The 17,897-nt window shown below is 39.2% G+C and overlaps 4 protein-coding genes across 5 annotated transcripts; all 4 read right to left on the bottom strand.

Moving 5' to 3' along the window:
• Positions 1–31: 31 nt before the first annotated feature.
• dynlt1b (dynein light chain Tctex-type 1b) lies at positions 32–1,266 on the bottom strand. Its single transcript, XM_080048351.1, has 5 exons — positions 1,229–1,266; positions 999–1,040; positions 603–726; positions 424–501; positions 32–209 (listed from the first exon to the last, which is right to left on the bottom strand). The coding sequence occupies exons 1-5, from the start codon at positions 1,253–1,255 to the stop codon at positions 139–141; spliced, it is 342 nt and encodes a 113-aa protein (XP_079904477.1). The 5' UTR covers positions 1,256–1,266; the 3' UTR covers positions 32–138.
• Positions 1,267–4,824: 3,558 nt separating this feature from the next.
• gtf2h5 (general transcription factor IIH, polypeptide 5) lies at positions 4,825–5,775 on the bottom strand. Its single transcript, XM_080047662.1, has 3 exons — positions 5,734–5,775; positions 5,334–5,413; positions 4,825–5,157 (listed from the first exon to the last, which is right to left on the bottom strand). Exons 2-3 carry the CDS (start codon positions 5,366–5,368, stop codon positions 4,977–4,979), a joined length of 216 nt encoding a protein of 71 aa, XP_079903788.1. The 5' UTR covers positions 5,369–5,413; positions 5,734–5,775; the 3' UTR covers positions 4,825–4,976.
• Positions 5,776–6,732: 957 nt separating this feature from the next.
• serac1 (serine active site containing 1) lies at positions 6,733–14,364 on the bottom strand. Of its 2 annotated transcripts, none has more exons than XM_080048086.1 (17): positions 14,282–14,364; positions 13,751–13,851; positions 13,562–13,598; positions 13,316–13,458; positions 12,764–12,853; positions 12,019–12,150; positions 11,813–11,934; positions 11,503–11,631; positions 11,242–11,355; positions 10,765–10,927; positions 10,478–10,628; positions 10,231–10,372; positions 9,958–10,058; positions 8,171–8,268; positions 7,873–8,055; positions 7,636–7,779; positions 6,733–7,473 (listed from the first exon to the last, which is right to left on the bottom strand). In XM_080048086.1, the coding sequence occupies exons 2-17, from the start codon at positions 13,842–13,844 to the stop codon at positions 7,337–7,339; spliced, it is 1,980 nt and encodes a 659-aa protein (XP_079904212.1). In that variant the 5' UTR covers positions 13,845–13,851; positions 14,282–14,364; the 3' UTR covers positions 6,733–7,336. The 2 variants fall into 2 exon arrangements, with proteins under 2 accessions (XP_079904212.1, XP_079904213.1); XM_080048087.1 differs by having other exon boundaries at positions 13,751–13,880; positions 14,282–14,352.
• An 838-nt stretch (positions 14,365–15,202) lies between these two features.
• Positions 15,203–17,612, bottom strand: myct1a (myc target 1a). The gene is made up of 2 exons (XM_080047693.1): positions 17,320–17,612; positions 15,203–16,412 (listed from the first exon to the last, which is right to left on the bottom strand). Exons 1-2 carry the CDS (start codon positions 17,372–17,374, stop codon positions 15,862–15,864), a joined length of 606 nt encoding a protein of 201 aa, XP_079903819.1. The 5' UTR covers positions 17,375–17,612; the 3' UTR covers positions 15,203–15,861.
• Positions 17,613–17,897: the final 285 nt, after the last annotated feature.

Genomic DNA, 17,897 nt, shown 5'->3' with positions numbered 1-17,897 from the left:
GCATTTAATCGTTTAAATGAATTGCACTTAATACAATAAAAAAGTTTATTCAAATTCAACCAACATAACCAAACAAACCGGTAACATGCTGATTCTTAAACAATATGCAAAGTCCACTCTTGATAGATTGTAACTGGTTCAGATGGCAAGCCCAAAAACACTGACGATACAGTACATGGACTTGTTCTCCCATCTCACTGCACAGCTTCCTGTAGGGTTTGACACAGTATAGATTCAGCAATAGGATCGCCTCCACAAAGTGAGTGACAGGATACTACCAGTTACTGAAAGCTTGTCACCCAGATGTTTAAATGAAGCCTTTTTAAGATTGCCTTGCTCAAACTGACATTTGCAGAACGCTCTAACAGTACAATCATTCAAAAGCCGCATATATGAAGAAAAAAAACAGGTGTTTTATTTTACCATCAGTAGAGTTGTCCCAGAAGCATGTGCTGGCTGTTTGCAGACCGGCTCCATTTTTCTGCATAATGATACTGGTTACTGTTGGGAAAACACAAACACAATCTCACTTTTAAATGCCAAGAACCATCAGTTTGTTACAGTTTTACTTATTGATATTACTGAGGCGGCAGATGATATACCAATGTACTTGAAAGGCTTCCCCAGCTTGCTGAGTTGACTGAGGCACTGCTCCACGACAGTAGTGGTCCACTGGTTCACTCTGCTGTGCTGGTAGGCATTTCCTCCTATGGCTGCTTCTACTGACTACAGACACAGTTCAAACACTTGTGGTGTTTAATTCAGAACAATTCAACACACAATGCCATACCGATAGCCTTGCAATGATACTGTATTACATTGACAACTATATCAATCTATTTATCTGTATGGTTGCAGATATGGAAGGCGCCTAGCAACCGTCAGTGTCCTTAGCAACCAAACGGTTGCTAAACAAAACGATGTTAGCTAGCGGCAACAAATGCGATCTAAACTTTGTGGATAAACCTATAAGCTCCAATACTGACTTCTTTGCTTACCTCTTTAATTATTTTGCTCACTTCTTCCACAACGAATGCAGTCTGTTTGGAGAGAAACAAAAACAGTGCAGTGTAAGCTAGCCAAACGATGGCTAAACGATTGTACGTCAGCTACAACTTAAACAATTAAAATAAATGTTCACAGGTAGAATAATGTTGTCATTTAATGTTATTGTTAATTATAAAATAACTTGTAACTCGCAGTAACTTGTTTCATGTGTCAAACTCACTTCCTCTTCTGTCTGAAACTCGTCCATGGTTATTACTGTTGTTCACGACATCAAGTGAACAAGGTTACAGGGGAATAACACTTCCGGTAGTGTTTCTTCAAAATAAGGTGGTGTAATGTATTTTATTGTATTTATAATATATATATATATATATATATATATATATATATATATATATATATATATATATATATATATATATAAATATATGTATATATATATATGTATATATATATATATATATATGTATATATATATATATATATATATATATATATATATATATATATATATATATATATATATATATATATATATATATATATATATATGCACAAGACTAAACGATTCAAACCAAGCCAAATAAAACTCCATATTTTGTAGCAGAAAAAAAGAACATGACTTGAAACTGTTCTATCTTTGTACTTTACCCAGTAAGGGTAATAGTGCATTTGTTAATACATTTTTTAATGAATGAAAGTAGTCCTACACATCACCTCACATACAAGCTATATGTACTATCTAGGCTCACATGACTAGCACACTCCCCCTGCTGGACGTTTCTAGAAACGTGATTAACCGAAACCGCCACTTCTTTCCGTCGACGGGACAAGTTCGGGTGGGTAAAATGCTTTAAAAAACAGCTATTTTTGTGAATATCTTTTACAGTTTTACAGTTCCTGACAGTTGTTTGACTTAACTTTTTAATTTCAAGGTCATGTTTTCGTGTTTTCTTGTCTGGAAAAAGTTGAGGGTTGTTCGCTAGCATAACCTATGTTAGGCTAAAGCTTTTAGCGGAATATGTGTTGGTGGGAGTGACATAGGTTGTTTTTGTTATTTTAAATACATATTTATTAATATTCAGCTTAATAACCCTCGGAAGAAGCAGCACCTGCACTATTTGCAACTGTGTAACCGTTAATAGACTAGCTTCAGCCACTGTGGTTGACTCATATATAAAAACGACCATTTACATAGCATTTACTCACTGCGCCGCGCTCTCCCGAAACACAGAGTGGTGCACATGAAAGTTCACGCAAACGATAAATAAGTTCACTTTTATGGCAGACAGAAGGTTACAAATTGATGCACATGGTACACAGACAAACTAAAATTAACGTGTATTAAAAATATACAATATATTCATCAAATTACAAAATACAACAGTGGATGGGTCTGGGTCTGGATGGGCAGATACACAAGACTGTTGGGCATTGTAATAAAAATAAACAAAGGAGAGAGACCCCAATGTGCGATCAACAACATAAAAGATAAAGTCAGAATCACTGTAATTTCCTTAGATTAAAGTTGCATGACAGCCTCACGATATTGTTGATTCCATAACCATTTTAAACAATTACTTTAAAACGTTTAACCTGTTAGTGAATACCGTTTTGCCATGAGATTGAGCTTCTAATTAAATATATAGTTTAAGTTTTTTACTTTAAATTTAAAATAATGTATGTACTATCTATGTTTAAAACCTTTATTGTAAAAACATAAATGCCGGAAGTTGAGACAGCTCTACTGCTAACGGAGGCTTTACCATGTATGTCTACTATAATAATAGTACATTGGTATTTTTATCGAGTTTTACACAATTGCTCAGATTCTTCTTGCCAACATTGAAATGTGAATTTGAGTACAAAGAATATTCTACTTGTGTGTGTAGGTTCCCCCACCAGGGGGAGACAGAGCTCAGTGTTTCTCTGTGAAAGCGTAAGCTCTCAACCATACAGGGTATGCGCTCATCGTAGAATGTGTTTTGGTTCATTGTATACACACACGCGATATTGCTATACTATGTAGTTGTACATAATCCGAATCGTATAATCTTGCTTGATGTTTAAACAATCCTACCTCCATTAAGGCTGTTAATATGTTACTTTTAAAGGTACTACTTCACAATGATTGTGTATTGGTCAGTAGCTCATCACGTGACCAGAAGTAACATATCCGAATTCCTTATCGTGACGTTTTACCTAAAGTTTGCCACTCTGTGTGCTTTTTTTATGCCGATAAATCATAAAACATCACACTGCGCTTTTACAGTTTGTTGGTGTTGTTTTGCAGTTATTGAAATATGTGTAACCGTGAGTGTGAGTCATAGTGTGGAGAACCACTCCAGTTTTTCGAGAGGCAAACGGCATCGCTTCTCGGCCTTTTGGCTAAGATCAAGTGTAGTATCTGTTCTTATCAGTTTAATATCTGATACGTCCCCTACCCGGGGACCATATATTAAATTGATTTTTGGAACAGGGAGATGGAATAGGGGCTTGCTCCGTCCACTCCACGCATCGACCCGGTATTGCAGTACCTCCGGGAACGGTGCACCCCCCAAGTTTGTGAAAATTAAACCCCAAACATGCTTTATTACTCTATTGCGGCAATCCTTGCTTCCACGACTCGACGCTTATAAGTTAGTCAACTGATGCTCACTGTAGGTATGAGGCTAATCAAAATATGTTTGAAATGATGACATTTTATAGTTAATTAATAGCATTCCAGTACTATATTAACCTACCTTTACAGCTATTTGTATCCTTTTTGACAGTTTCAGTTACAAATATTAAAAGGCAGACTCACATATTCTTTAGATAAGGTATCTTGAATTTAATCATTTATCTGATCAGCTGAATAAATTGTTCAGCATTTTTAACATGTGGAAAAATACATTTTCAATTGTGTAGTGAGTGAAACATCAAGAAAGTTGAATTATCATACACTGCCTGGCCAAATAAGTCACACACTCATATATTATATTAATATTAAATATTATTAATATCATATTGGACCACCTTTAACTTTGATAACGGTACACATTTGCTGTGGCATCCGTTTTTTAGGCTCATAAGGTTGCTAAACTTAGAACTGGAAACCCCATATACTGTACAGCATAGACATAATATGGCATATTATGTCTATGCTGTACACTGCCCCCACAGGCTTGTACTGTAGGCACTAGGTAGATGGGATGGGAGCATCACTTCATCCATCTCTCTTCTTTCTTACCGTGAAGCAATCATCACTCCAACCTTTCTCCATTGCTCTAGAGTCCAATCTATTTCTATTTCTTATTCTGAATCCCCTATGTTCTCTTCACATTGTGCATGTGGAAATACTTGTACTTTTACTATTAAACATATTAAACATTCTACCTTGGATTTTAAACAATTTGACTTCACCAAATGTTTAAGTGATCCATACTACGATCATTGTTTTTCCGACCACATTTCTCCCTTGAAGACAATGTAACACCACTATCCTTCTAGGTTTTAATTATGCGTTGGACAGTTCTTAACCGGATTTTGGTAGTTTCAGCAATAAATGGACCCTTCTCAAACAGTAACATATTTTCCGTGACCACAGGATATGCCTTCAGACATGGTTGTTTAAGAAATAAGAAGCTATTCACTGCATCAACTGAAACATATTAATCACTACAGTTTTTATCCAATGGAAGGCTATTGCCTATTTGCTTAGTTAAATCCAGGTGGTGACTTTAACAAATTGTATGATCGTCTCAATTAAAAAGAACAAAACTTAAGTCAATATAACACACACTGTGCAACCAAAGACCAGAATGCTCTTTTTCAAAATGTATTTAACTTTATTTTTCACATTAACAAAAAATAAAGAGCATTTGCTCCATTTCTGTCTGTAGTTAAAACATTACAAACCATGTTCATTCATTGACAAACAATCAAACACTCCAAAGTAAACTAATGTTATCGGAAAAGGTTGAGTTTTATTTCTGTGAGACGGGGAATGAATTCTGGTCCATTAACTCGCCCACTCTCTCCTGGAGGGTGTGGACCACCTCGGCCAGGATGAAGAGGTGTGTGTCGTCTAGGTCCTTGAGAATAAATTTCTTTCCCAGGGCCATTTTTTCATCCAGGTAGAGGAGGAACTGTTTCATGGCAGGGTCACTGGAACAGTGAGCAGAGGGGAGCAAGTGGGAAACAACAGTTTAAAGGCATGACATTCTGAACAAATATAAAAGGGATAATGTTCTTTGGTAGAACATGTCACCATATGAGTTTTATTTTTCATTTCCCATCAGAATATCTGAGTCATCTGGGAGAGTTACATATAATGTCCTCACCATTCCACGAGGACACCTTTGTGTACGTTGACCATGTTGATAGAGAACTCGGCAGCTAATGCAAGTGGAACCTGCACTTCCTGCAGCACAACAAACAAAGCTGTGAAACTTACAATGCGTAAAAAGCAACACATTAGTCTTAGCATAAACACTCACTCAGAGAACAATTACATTTAATAAACGTTAGTGTTTCCACAACACAACAGAACGCTAGCCTTTGATTTTAGCATCGCTAGCCTGTTAGCAATAACATCAGTTCAAAAGTGACCTAGCTACATAATTAAAACCCCCGTGATGTTTGGATTAATATGGAGTATTTTTCAGTGAAAACATCAAGCTATTCATAAATAGTGAATTGTCTAGCTGCTTTTAAGCAAAGATGAGGCCGATTGTTACCCACCTGATAGCTGCGTTTATTCCCTATGCCTACTTTACCGTACGGTGTGCACCAAGGGACAATATTCTGCGAAACAAAACAAAAAAAGCGCACGTGAATACGCGGTTCATTCTAAACCCTTGTATATACTATCTATGACTAAACCTTGCTTTTGCAGTTTTTTGGATTTATAAATAATGTGTAAAAGTGAGTGATAATCATAGTTCCCATCGTGAACGGTGCACCCCCCTAGCTTGTGAAACAAATAATTTATTTCGGTCATCAACACACAGAATTGATTGATTGGCCAACTGCTTGAAATATTCTTGGTAAGTATAACCCTATTGATTTAGGGACGTAGTTATGGACGGAGCTTTTATGGTTGGTTTTAAGAAACATGAATTACCTATGTGACATGTATATAATAAACAAAGTATCATTGGTCAATTCTATGGTTATCTCTAGCTTGGATGAAACTGCATCCTCATATCTCAATGCCCATTGGCATATTAGGAATTTTGCATTAGGTGTGGATAAATAAATATGGATAAAGTTCCCACATAATTACGTTATTGTATATCCTATATTGTTATATAACATGATATAGTAAAGTTCTTGAAAAGTTATTGTGAAGCAGCTGGTAGATTAAATAACCAATAAGGAATGTCTGCTTTTTGCACATCACATTGATTCAAAGATTATGTTAGAGTTCAACATAACCATAAGTCTGTCATGCCCAATGATTTATAACATCTCCCTAAACTGACTTATACACCCAGAAACTTCAGAGGGATATATACCATGGTATAACATCTTTGACAGTAAACAGATTTATGTAGACTAAAAAAGTAATACAAACATACTGTATATTTAAGGCTTAAATAATCTACTGTGTTCAAGTTCACAGGAGAAGCATGACAAAGAACATTTCAAAACAATTAAAGCCTCCAACTTGAAACATTTATTCATTTTCTCTCAAACTGGAACTACAAACAAATGGAGATTTAAAAACCAATTGCATGATTAGTCCCAAACAAATAAATAAAGCAACTTGAACTAATATTAATGCAGGTCCTTTGATGAGGTAAGGTACAGTTAGGAACATGTAATGGCAGATAAAAGGGTACTGTGGTTAGAATAAAACTCATACATAAAAAATAAAATCTTAAACCATTGCTCTGGTCAAGGAGTGGCAATGACATGCGAGTGCATTTTTAGGTACATATATTATGAGCATTAACTGCCATTTGTAAGTCAAAAAATGAATGGGGAAAAAATGCCAGAATTTTTTTAATATCTAGAATACATGTTCACAATATGAATTTATAGTTATGTACTTTTCAAAATTCAAACTATTAAAATTAATCCGACTTGCGACGCGTGATACAAAATATTTTAGGGCAATGACTAAGAGGACAAAATAAGCACCCAGGTTTCTGTCATCACAACTGACACTTCTTCACAGAAGTGAAGTGTTTATAAAATGTTCACATTAGTGGTATGTTTATGTAAATGTAAAGAGAGGCAGTTAGGTTTTCATTTGGTTAGGGGTTAGGTGAGCAACAGAGCTCTCCCCCATTTCAAGTAAGCAGTTCAGATTCAGTGTTTTTGTCTTCCTATATTTCCGTCAGTGGCTGATGTAGCTGTGCAGTGCTTCCAGGATGAACTGTAGGCTGCGCTTGTATAGAAACGAGTCCTTCTTATCCGGCTTGCAGATGTTAAGATGATCTACATCCACCTCGATGAGGTCCCCGATGCCGAGATCTGAAACCAAACCAGAGCAGACTGAAGGTAAGAGCTAAATGAATAAGATTACAGACCCGTAACTCCCAAGATATGAGCTCTTTTTGCTCATGCATTTACATTTCAAACATGCATCACACAAATAGATGTGTCTTGTTTCATATGTGCATCAGTGTAACATACTTGCTGACTGTGCCGGAACCACCAATATCTTGATCATGGGCCCGATATTTGTTGGCAGTGTCTCTGCAAAGCTCAGCACCTTGAGTTCATTTTCTTTTACGATGTTCAGGAAGTTCTCATTCAGGTTGCGCAGTGCTGGCGAATCTAAACACACGGACAATGACTCACGGTAGATGTTGAACAATGTCTGTGAAACACAAATAGTCTTGGACCTCAGAATTAAAATCATGCACTTACCTTTACACAGTTCTCTGACTTCTATAGAGGGGAAGAGGAGATATCGGACATTTACTGAGTACTCTGCCATAAAAGTGCCATGGTGCGGAACACTATAGAACATAACGCCCTTGGTGTTCTTTATCAGGTCATGCATATCTGGGTCTTCTGAGGCATCCAGCAGCATTTTTTTCACAAGCAATCCTGACGGAAAAATCAAAACACAATAGACAGACAATGCAACTTTTAAGTAAGACATTTACAATCGAATTTGAGTAAAATTTGACATGGTTGTGGTAGGAGAATTGTGACAAAATACCTCCCATACTGTGGGCCACCCAGACCACAGGCCTCTCTCCTACTCCTGCCAGCTTCAACTTCTTCAGCAGTTCTCGACTTCTGTAGGCCAAGGACTTCCTGAAAGACAAAAGAAAGGAATGACAAAAAAGGTCAACTCCACGACAGTTTGTTGGAATAGTTCATAATGAACATATGGCAGTGTTTCCCCTACCATTATACAGGCCTGGCGGCCCCGCCAGGCCAACGGGACCCCCGCCAGGCCAACAGCAGCCTGACTTAAAAAAAATAAAAAATAAAAATAAATGTTTTTTTTTTTTTTTTTTTTTTTTAATACATTTTTCATTGATTCCGTAATAATCATTTGCGAGCGTCTGCGCGGCACTGTCGGCCTGTCTTTACAACCTCTCGTTTGATCATCCCATCAGCTGATCTGTGTGTCTGCTTGTGTGTGTGTGTGCTCACGGCGGGCGCGATGCGCGTGTGCATTCGGTGCGCACTTGTTAAACACGGAAGCCAATGAGCAGGAGCATGACTAGCAAGCAAACGCTGAACTAGTGGCGAAAATAAAACCAGCGCCTGCTCCATGGAGATATTAAGGACTCAGTAACAGGGACGTTGAACAGGAAAAAGTGCTGAGCAAAACTTAGAAAGTTAAAATCGCTACGTCGCCGTGGCAACACACCCAATCTGTATCAACAGCAGAGACAGCGCTGAAAAAAACGGCATGCACATGTTTCAGTAAGTTTACAGAAGTGCCACACTGCTACTGCCTTTGACATTCTCAGAAAAGCATTCATTTATGTTCAAGGGACATATTAATTTACTTATTGTTTTAACTGTTAAGTTATCTTGAAAACAGCTGGCTATTGTAGCCCTATTTGTATTTTCAATGCTACTTTATTTTTATGTTTTAAATTGAGAAATAGGCTAGATGAAATATAATGGTCGGAATAGGGAATTTGCCTTATGTAGCACACATGTTGATAGGCTAATCATGATGTGTAGCCTATGTCAATTCATTTATTTTCAACAAGGCTATTTGCATTAAAAAAAAAAAAAAATTAAATAGGCTAGCTTCAGGGTGAGGTGATTCAGATTATTCCAGAAATGAGTAGGCTACTAGACAGGAGCTGTCTATATTAGATCTTAGTGTTTATTGTTTTTTATTGAAATCCACGTGTTTTTCTTGAATAGTTTACATGGCTTGTGTCTCCAAATTATTACAGAAAATAGTTATAGGCAGGACATATGACAGCTGTTTACAGAGCACATAATTAATCAGAGTTCATCTCTCAAAGTGCACCAGATTGATGCATTTAACTTTAAAAATGATAAGGTTTTCTTCTGCTGGGGCATGCCCCCAGACCCCAGAAGGTCCATTCTCACCCAGCAGGGTCTAAAAATCCTGTGAGAAACACCACATGTACAAATGTACTGAATGTGAAAGCATAACCCTATGCCCTCATTTTTAACGGGCTGTCAAAAGAGGCTCATCCCAAATGGGGTTCGTTTTGGTCAATTTTTTCTAGAAATTTGGTACGCACGCGGCGCGCATACTCTTTATCAGCTCTTACCACCGGGCCTAAAAAAAATTCTAGGGGAAACACTGTATGGGATTATAAAAAAATATAATTTCACTGGGAATGGTTGCTTAATAGTTTTATAAAGCTTTTAGTTGGATACATTCAAATTATTAAGATGATTTCTATTAGGTAATCATTTTAAGCAAAATACATATTATCTCTCCTATTACAGAGAAAACCAAACTGTCCAGTACAACTCCAGTCAGAACTACAAGTCCCTCACCTCTGATTCTCCGCCGGACACTTGGCCATCCAGTCACTGAGGTGACTATCATACTCCACTGACAGTACTCTCAGATTTGGACAGTCAGAAGCCAACCATTCCTGTAAATACAACATTTCACATTACACAATTGAGTCTCCTTAACAGCCATAAAGACCAATCTGTAGTTGCTCCAAAGATTTCATTTCATTGTAGGAGGAAAAACATTGAAACACACATTAATGTGATCCATAACACTCCACAGGGATTAGTGAAACTGGGTGTATCTTTCACCTTTGGCCAGCACTCTGTGTAGTCATCTTTGTTTTCTGCCTCCTTCTCTTCCTCCAAAACATTGCGGTCTTTCTGCCTCCACGTTTTAAAAGCTGCCCCTAGCATCCCATGGATAAAGAGCACGTCTGCTTTGATTGGCTGTCTGGAGATGAACACATTGTCAACAACCAATGTTGGTGTACATTTGTCATCAAATGAAGATAATATACAACAAATAATGCAACGATAGAATTAATTGTTTTCCTACTTGCTACGCGTTTGTGGGTGAAGGATATAGACACCATCTTGGTATTTCTCTTTCACCGTCTCCCTATCCAGGTTGGCCAGAGCACGAGCTGCATGAGATGCCTGAATGACATGAGGAGACTGCCTCATCTCAGCCAAGACAGACACCCAGCCTGAAGGTGATATAAAGGTAAGGAGGAAACAAACTGAAGTATGAATACTTTTCACCAACAGTAATAGGTATGATGACAACATAAACAAAAAAACGGTTGACATTTGGATTGGAATAAATGAGATGTGCAGACTTACCAGACTGAACTATGGCCTGGTGAACACTTTCGTTTAGTGCTAAATTTCCTATGATGCGAACAATATTCCTCTGAATCTTCAGGGAGTCTCTGCGAAGCTGATACACCCTCTGGAGGAGCTGCAGACCGCCATTAGCAACTATGTGTTCACAGTGGCTCTGGACCTGCGGACAAGATGCGTTTCAGTAAGTGCAGGATATTGTTTTAAACATACCCAATCACGCAATCAAAATCAACCATAGCCTCCACAATAATTTGTCCAACTCACAGAGATTGAACTATTGAGATAATATATTTTTTTCTGTTCGGAAGAAAATGAGATTCAAAAATTATTTGAACTAAAACAAAAGGGGATTTGTGTTTTGAATTAGCTTTTTGCTGCTGAATGCACTTGTGTTGTGTATTGTTTTTAACTGATAATTATGATCAGTTTGATAAACTCCCTCTAAGAACTTGATTATATCACGGCCACATTTACCTTTGAGTGCTGAACCAGTGCCTGTAGGCAGAAGGATTCCACCTTCTCAGAGGGGACAGAGGTGAGGCTCTGGGCATAAGGCAGCCCATTACCGCCAAAGCACCATAGACCACCCTGCAACACAAGGGAGCATATACTGTATGTCAGGGAGAGCACTGAAATATTTGTATTTTCAGCCTTTTTGAACAGACATTCACTTTCCAAAAGGAGTGAATTTAGAAGTGCACGTGTGAGTCGGGTCCATCTCTCTGTCTAAGTTACCCGTTGTGCTGCCAAGGACTGGGTGCTCTCTCTAAGCGCCAGGGAGGTGAAGTACTGAACACATTTGTCCACCTCCGACTGAGGCAGAGACCCTAGAAGCTGCCTCAGTCCATCCTCTGCTGACAAACCCTGTAAAAAAAATAAACACATCTAAGGTATTATCTTATGTACGTACCAGTGTGATGTTCAGCAAAAACAACAATATCACAAAACAGAAAACCAAGAAATAGACCAAATAGAAAAAACAATATTTTTAAGAGGTATTTCTGGAGGTTTTCTACAAAATGGAGTATTCTACAGATAAGCTAACCTCCTCCAGCTCAGGCAGTGCAGGTGAGCGCAGGAAGAATCGAAGGTCTACTTGGGGAGTCCGAGCCAGGCCCACTGCTGTCCGCTGGTCTATAACCTGGGCTGCTGTCTGGTACTGGTAGTCTGGGTTATTAACAACAATTGTGAATTAATTCCACCTCAATTCCCCTTTTTCTATATCATATAAAGCATTTTTGTGTACGTTACCGTGCCAGTGGTGATTGTCTGCAAGCTCCTCTACAGCCTGTAGTCTGATGGTTTTACTGGCTGACTGGGTTCTCTTCAGTAAGACCCATAATGCAACCTCATGTGGGTCTGCATCCACATGGCTAAAGTGCTCTAAGACATAGACAACAAACTGACTAGTTAAACATTTACAGAACAAGTTGGACAAAGGGTGCAACAAATATTCCTAAAGTCCCGGTGGAATTTCATCCAAACTAACTAAGGTGGCTAACTAGCACTATCTAAGGTACCACTATACCATTATAACTACTAGGAAGTTACAGACCTTGTGGTTTCAAACTGTGTGTCGTCAGCTCGGCAGCTTTCATTTTAAAATGTCAAAATTAATATATGAGATATCTTACTGGAATTTTATTTCGGTCACATACTTCTATAATCTTAAAAAAGCTCTGCAATTACAAAGAGAAGTCATGAACAATCTATACACATTTAATATAAACAAATCATGTGTATTACAGTCAATTTCACAATATAAATATAAATGCACAAACCATGTGACATTCAAAACAGGATGCACATGTACAGGGCAGGTGTTTCCTTGATACACAGTCCACATACAAATAGGCTTCTGTAGTCTTCTGTAGTTTTCTGAGAAGGATTTTTTACGACTTCTATTGGCAACAAATGTTGCTTTTAAATCTTAGAAACATGAGCAGTAGAACAGCTTCAACTAGTACCCTATAAAGACAACTTTTGGTTTTCTTACCATCTAGTGATTGCAGCATAAGCCTAGATGACATTTCTAGAAACCTTCTTGCTGCTTTATGAAGTTCCTTCCTCGTTTTGTGTGTGAGCCCTGGCAAAGACAGGTGTACATAAAAATGACAACAATTAATTTTTTTTTTCTGAAAAACTACCAAGAGAACTGAAGCTATGGAGGAATGGCTGCTTGTTGATATCTCAGCATTGATTGAGAAAGAGAAAGAGAAGAAGTGAACCTGGACCAGTGGAAGTGAGATCTGTCAACAGACTGACCCAAATATGCAGGCAGGAAAGACAGTAGAGAGGGGAAGGAAGGACAGACAGGACGTAATGATAACAGATGTCTCTGGGCACCTGGACATGACACAATCAGTATGACTTTCTGCTCATACAAGAAATAAATAGAGCCCCTCAGCATATGTATCTAGATGTGTTTTGGGGAGTAAGGCAATGTAGAAAAACAACATAAACATGTTCATATTAATTTAAATTTGTTCAGATGTATAAAAGGGACATGTGATTTCCCACTGTAGCCTTGGTGAATGACTTTCAGTACCTGCAGTGAGGTTCTCCTTTTCATCTGAGGGAGTGGCTTTCAGATAGATGTACGACTTGTGCTTCTCCTGAAGAATTGCACGAGTGTCAATGGTAACAGCCTTGTCCAAGGCCACCACTTCATAAGTGATCAAAAGACAGCCCCTGTTGAAAGGTAACAGATAACATGAGGCAGAGGGATACTTTTATAACACATATATCTACAACTTTCAAATTTGACCTCTGAAGTCAAGGATTTAAATCTCACCCCAAGACGACTGCACCAGTTACTTTTGCAACTTTCCCTAAATGTCAGCAGAAAAATAATCTATATTAGATCAAATGCTTGGAGCTGAACAAAATCATAAAGGCTTAATCCATGTGTTTAGGTATGTGAGATTGCTGACAGAAAAAAAGCGGTGTACACGTAGTCGACCAATCAAGTCCAATAACTTACTTAAATCCTTCCACTGAAGCACTCGCTTCACTCCTGACGACCCAGCTGTGCTCAGCCTCCGACAGCGGATCAAACGTAGCGCCGCGACAGACATCCTCCGCCTGCATGTCACCCAGTTAAGATAGCCGGGCTGAGTTAATCAGACCACCACAGACGACAACAACACAGAGAAAGTGTCGAACAAGACAAGAGTAACGTTACATGGCAACACTTTATTCTAGCCCTCTAGCTAACGTTAGCTACTTAGCAGCAGTTATGTATCAATAACTAAGACAGTTGTGACCTCAGCTGTCGGTCAGTATGTAACACAAAAACAATGTTTGGGACTGTCAGTAAACATGAACAAACGTTCACAACAGCTCCAGCTAAATTATAGGTCCATGACATTAACCGCTAGCTAACACGAACGTACACACCATTTAGCTTTTGGCTAATGTCTTTCTCTCTTATCGCCACTTTTAACAGTAAACTAACCGACTGAGATAGCCTTTTCGTTACTGTTCATAGTTCACCTTTTAACAGGGACATTACCTGATTTATCGACGGAAGTGTTTTGAAAGAGCTGCAGTGGTACTGGATGTTCCCCAGTGTTCATAAACACACCGTCAACTTGTCTCACACATAATACGTCATCTACCGCAACTAACGCGTTAGGAAAATAAAACCCGCTTTAACACAATATTTTAAAAACGTATTAAAAGACAAACTGTAAGTCTGCGTAACAGGGTGTGTGAACATTCGTGTGTTGCCGTATTACAACCCTTTATTATTTACTCCACTTCCAGGAAAATATGCCGGTGTGAGTACTGTGAGGAGGGCGGGTCTTCCCTCTGTCATGCAGCTGTACAGCTCCGGGGGCCACCGGTGTCCTTCACCTCCCACACCTTACTGGTACGTACAGTTCTCTGATCAGGAAACAGTGGTTGGACTGGGAATATGCCTACTGTAGGCTATATGAAATATTTTTTCAAACGGGTGGACAAAAAATGGAAAAATAAACACCAATCTAATAGACAATGCAATTAAGGCTTATCAATGTTGACATGCTGGTGGAACTGACTGTCTGACACGTCTAAAGTTTGAAGTTGTGTTTTAGGCTATTAGGCCATACATTGCATTACTATATAATGTAGTTCCCTATTGACTTTATCAGTGGGCAATAATATAATTCAGTATTGTACAATACATAAACACCACATTCGCTGTGGAGTTGCAATAGTTTACAGGTGCAGAAGGCACTGCCTTGTTTGTGCTAGCAAAGGCCCTTTATAGCAAAATCTTTGTAAGAAAAACCCTGTTGTCATGCTTTTGACTCTACTTTTATTGCATTAACTTACGAGCAGAATTCAGTAAATGACATTAAAATATGAAATACAAAAACTTTTGACACACACGCACACACACACACACACACACACACACACACACACACACACACACACACACACACACACACACACACACACACCCACACACCCACAAACACACTACATGCAAACACAGTCAAACAAAATGACTTACCCACATGCCAACACTCTGTTTGAGGCAAGGTTTCATCAGGTTTTGCATAGATACGTCAATGACACATCAACAATTTATCAATAACATATTAACACACAAACGCTCGACTTGCTTTGGGAGTAAACATACACAATAATTCTCTCTTATGTATTGTTATTAGATGATCAGCAGGGACAAAGGAGAGGTCTTGTATTGCAGCTTTAAGCCCAGTCAACCAGTATGTATTTGTATAGATTTTTGACCCATTTAAATTAAACAAAGATTCTGTGCAAGCATACATGGGTGTCAATCACCACTAAATACAGCCTGCTAATTATTGACAGGAATAGTTTCCGTTCATAAGCAGCTAATGCCACATTGCATTGCATCAAATTACTGTTTGTATTGTATTGAATGATGAAAAGCAAGTATGCTTATGTCAAGACCACATTTATATAGAGAAAAATGAAGAAAAAAAAAAGTTAATCAACATATTGTTATTTCAGAGTGGTGTTGTGTCACAAGGCAACTTCATGTCCTTATAGTCCAATACAATACCATTTGTATCTGGGCTCATTTAGTTAAGAGTCAGCATGGTGGTCTCACTCCTTTCAGGTGCACGTTTCCTGATAAGCTCTTATAACGCTCTCATATGCTGGAGGTGGGGTCTGTGTGGCATGGAAGCCCCTCAAACCATTGTTCCCCCAAAATGACTCGGGCCTGGGTGGGGTGGCTGCCGCTTGCTGGGCCGCTGTTTGAGCTGATCCAGTGGACATGGTCAGAGTGGGCGTACGGGGCAGCGTGGTCTGGCTCCCCTCCTCTGCCTCCCGTGCAATTTGGCTGCACTGCAGGAGAGGGTGGAAGGTGGAGGCCCTGAAGCTGGATTTGTGCCCCAGCGGGTCGAAGTGATCTGGGGAGGACGTCTGGCGGTGGAAGGTGAAAGCAGCGCTGACCAAACTGTTGTTGCTGCGTCGGTCGTAGCTGCTGTTGCGGTTGAAGCCCGGGCGCTGGCGTGAAGACGTGTGAGATTGGCGAGGAGGGCGGCGAGTGATGCTGGCAGAGCCTGCTCTGCGTCGGGACATCCAGGTCAAGATCACGTAAACCAGGGCCCCCAACACCAGGCCCACGGCCATGGACACGCAGAACGCTATGATCAGAGGGACTGAGAAGACACAAACACATATCAAAGAGGATGTTATATGATCTTCTTCAGTTCTGTGCTTTTGATGGATCTTCTCTTAAGTGATTTGTTTTTTGTGAGTACTTTATCTTTAATAACTTGTTGTTTTAATGTCCTTTTTACTACCCCCTGGGAATGTAAAGAATTTTAATTAGAATCTATGCCCTTACCACGATCACAAAAACCATCTGTTTGTAGCAAATGGAGGATTGCCAACAGTGTCTTGCAAGATGGTGCCCCTTGACAAAAAAAGAAAAAAAAAGGCTCTTCCTCTTTCATGTTTACCAGAGCAAGTTTTTTTTTAGAGCGACAACAAAGTGATTGCATTCCGTTTCCACAACAAAGGTCCTGACTTTTTACTTATTGCTTCTCTGCCTAAGCACTAGTGCCAACATAAGCGTGCTCGAGAGAAGGGAGAGACGGCAGCGGTTAAGACAAATCCCGTTGGACTGCTGCCAGGGAAAACAAATCAATTTCCTTTCAATTCAGTTGAGCACTGAAGACTAAGACTGAACTTTTTTGCTACCAGCCCATATTTCCACAGATTCTTTTTTCTCTCTAACTTTGGGTTAAAGGAAAGGAGACTCTGGTCAAAAGTCATCTGGAAATGACATTTGGGAAAAATTGAGGGAGGAAAGAAAAACGTAGAAAACATGTTATTACGTTATACATTTTGAGTGAGTATTTGTAACAGAATGCATACGGTCACTTTGAATATCCTTATTTGTTTAATAAAGTAATCTTCAAAAGGAATCAGGACCACATATTGTCTCTATTCCAGAGGCGATTAAAGCTTGAATTCCTAAGAGAACAACTGTGACAATCAGAGAGCCCACATGAAAAAGACCAGCTTGAAGTGAAGGGAAGCTATAAAAAAATAAAAACTCACCGGCATCAAATGACTGAAGTATTTCCAGAAAGAGATTTGTGTTGTTCCCGGCCATAACGTTGGCTGTTCTGCTAAAGGAGAAGAAGAGAGACTGATACTCAATCCAGTCTGTCCTTTAGTCTCTCTCTTCTTCTCCTTTTCTCTTTCTTCTCCTTCTGTCAATCCTCCTTTGCCTGTCCCTACTCTTTTCTCCTGATGTATTTTCCTGTCTTTCGGCCTCCCCTCTTTCCTGTTCCCTTACTTTCGCCCTCTTTTTTGTCGCGCGCTCACTTTCCCCGTCAACTATGTCTGTCTCCCTCAGAGGGAGACTCAGCCCAGAGGCACACGGGACTGGCGGCTAACTCTGGCATTCGTCTTGTTTATGGAAGCGGAAAAACTACACTGTCACATTTCCTGCCTTTCTGCTTGAAATTAGCAACAGGAGTGGCTTATCTATCCAGGACAGAGATCCTGGAGGTGGGGAGACGGGGTGTTGCTGTAATCACTTCCTCTCCCATCATTTCCTTCAGGTTGATTAATGTGAAACTGTGTCACCGCCGCAGCGCCGTAAGACTGACTGAGTAGTTTGGATTTGACCA

This window comes from Ammodytes marinus, assembly GCF_949987685.1.
Source record: "Ammodytes marinus genome assembly, chromosome: 19".
NCBI lineage: Eukaryota > Metazoa > Chordata > Actinopteri > Uranoscopiformes > Ammodytidae > Ammodytes > Ammodytes marinus.
The sequence above is the reverse complement of the archived record's forward strand: the minus strand, read 5'-3'. Positions and strand labels throughout refer to the sequence as shown.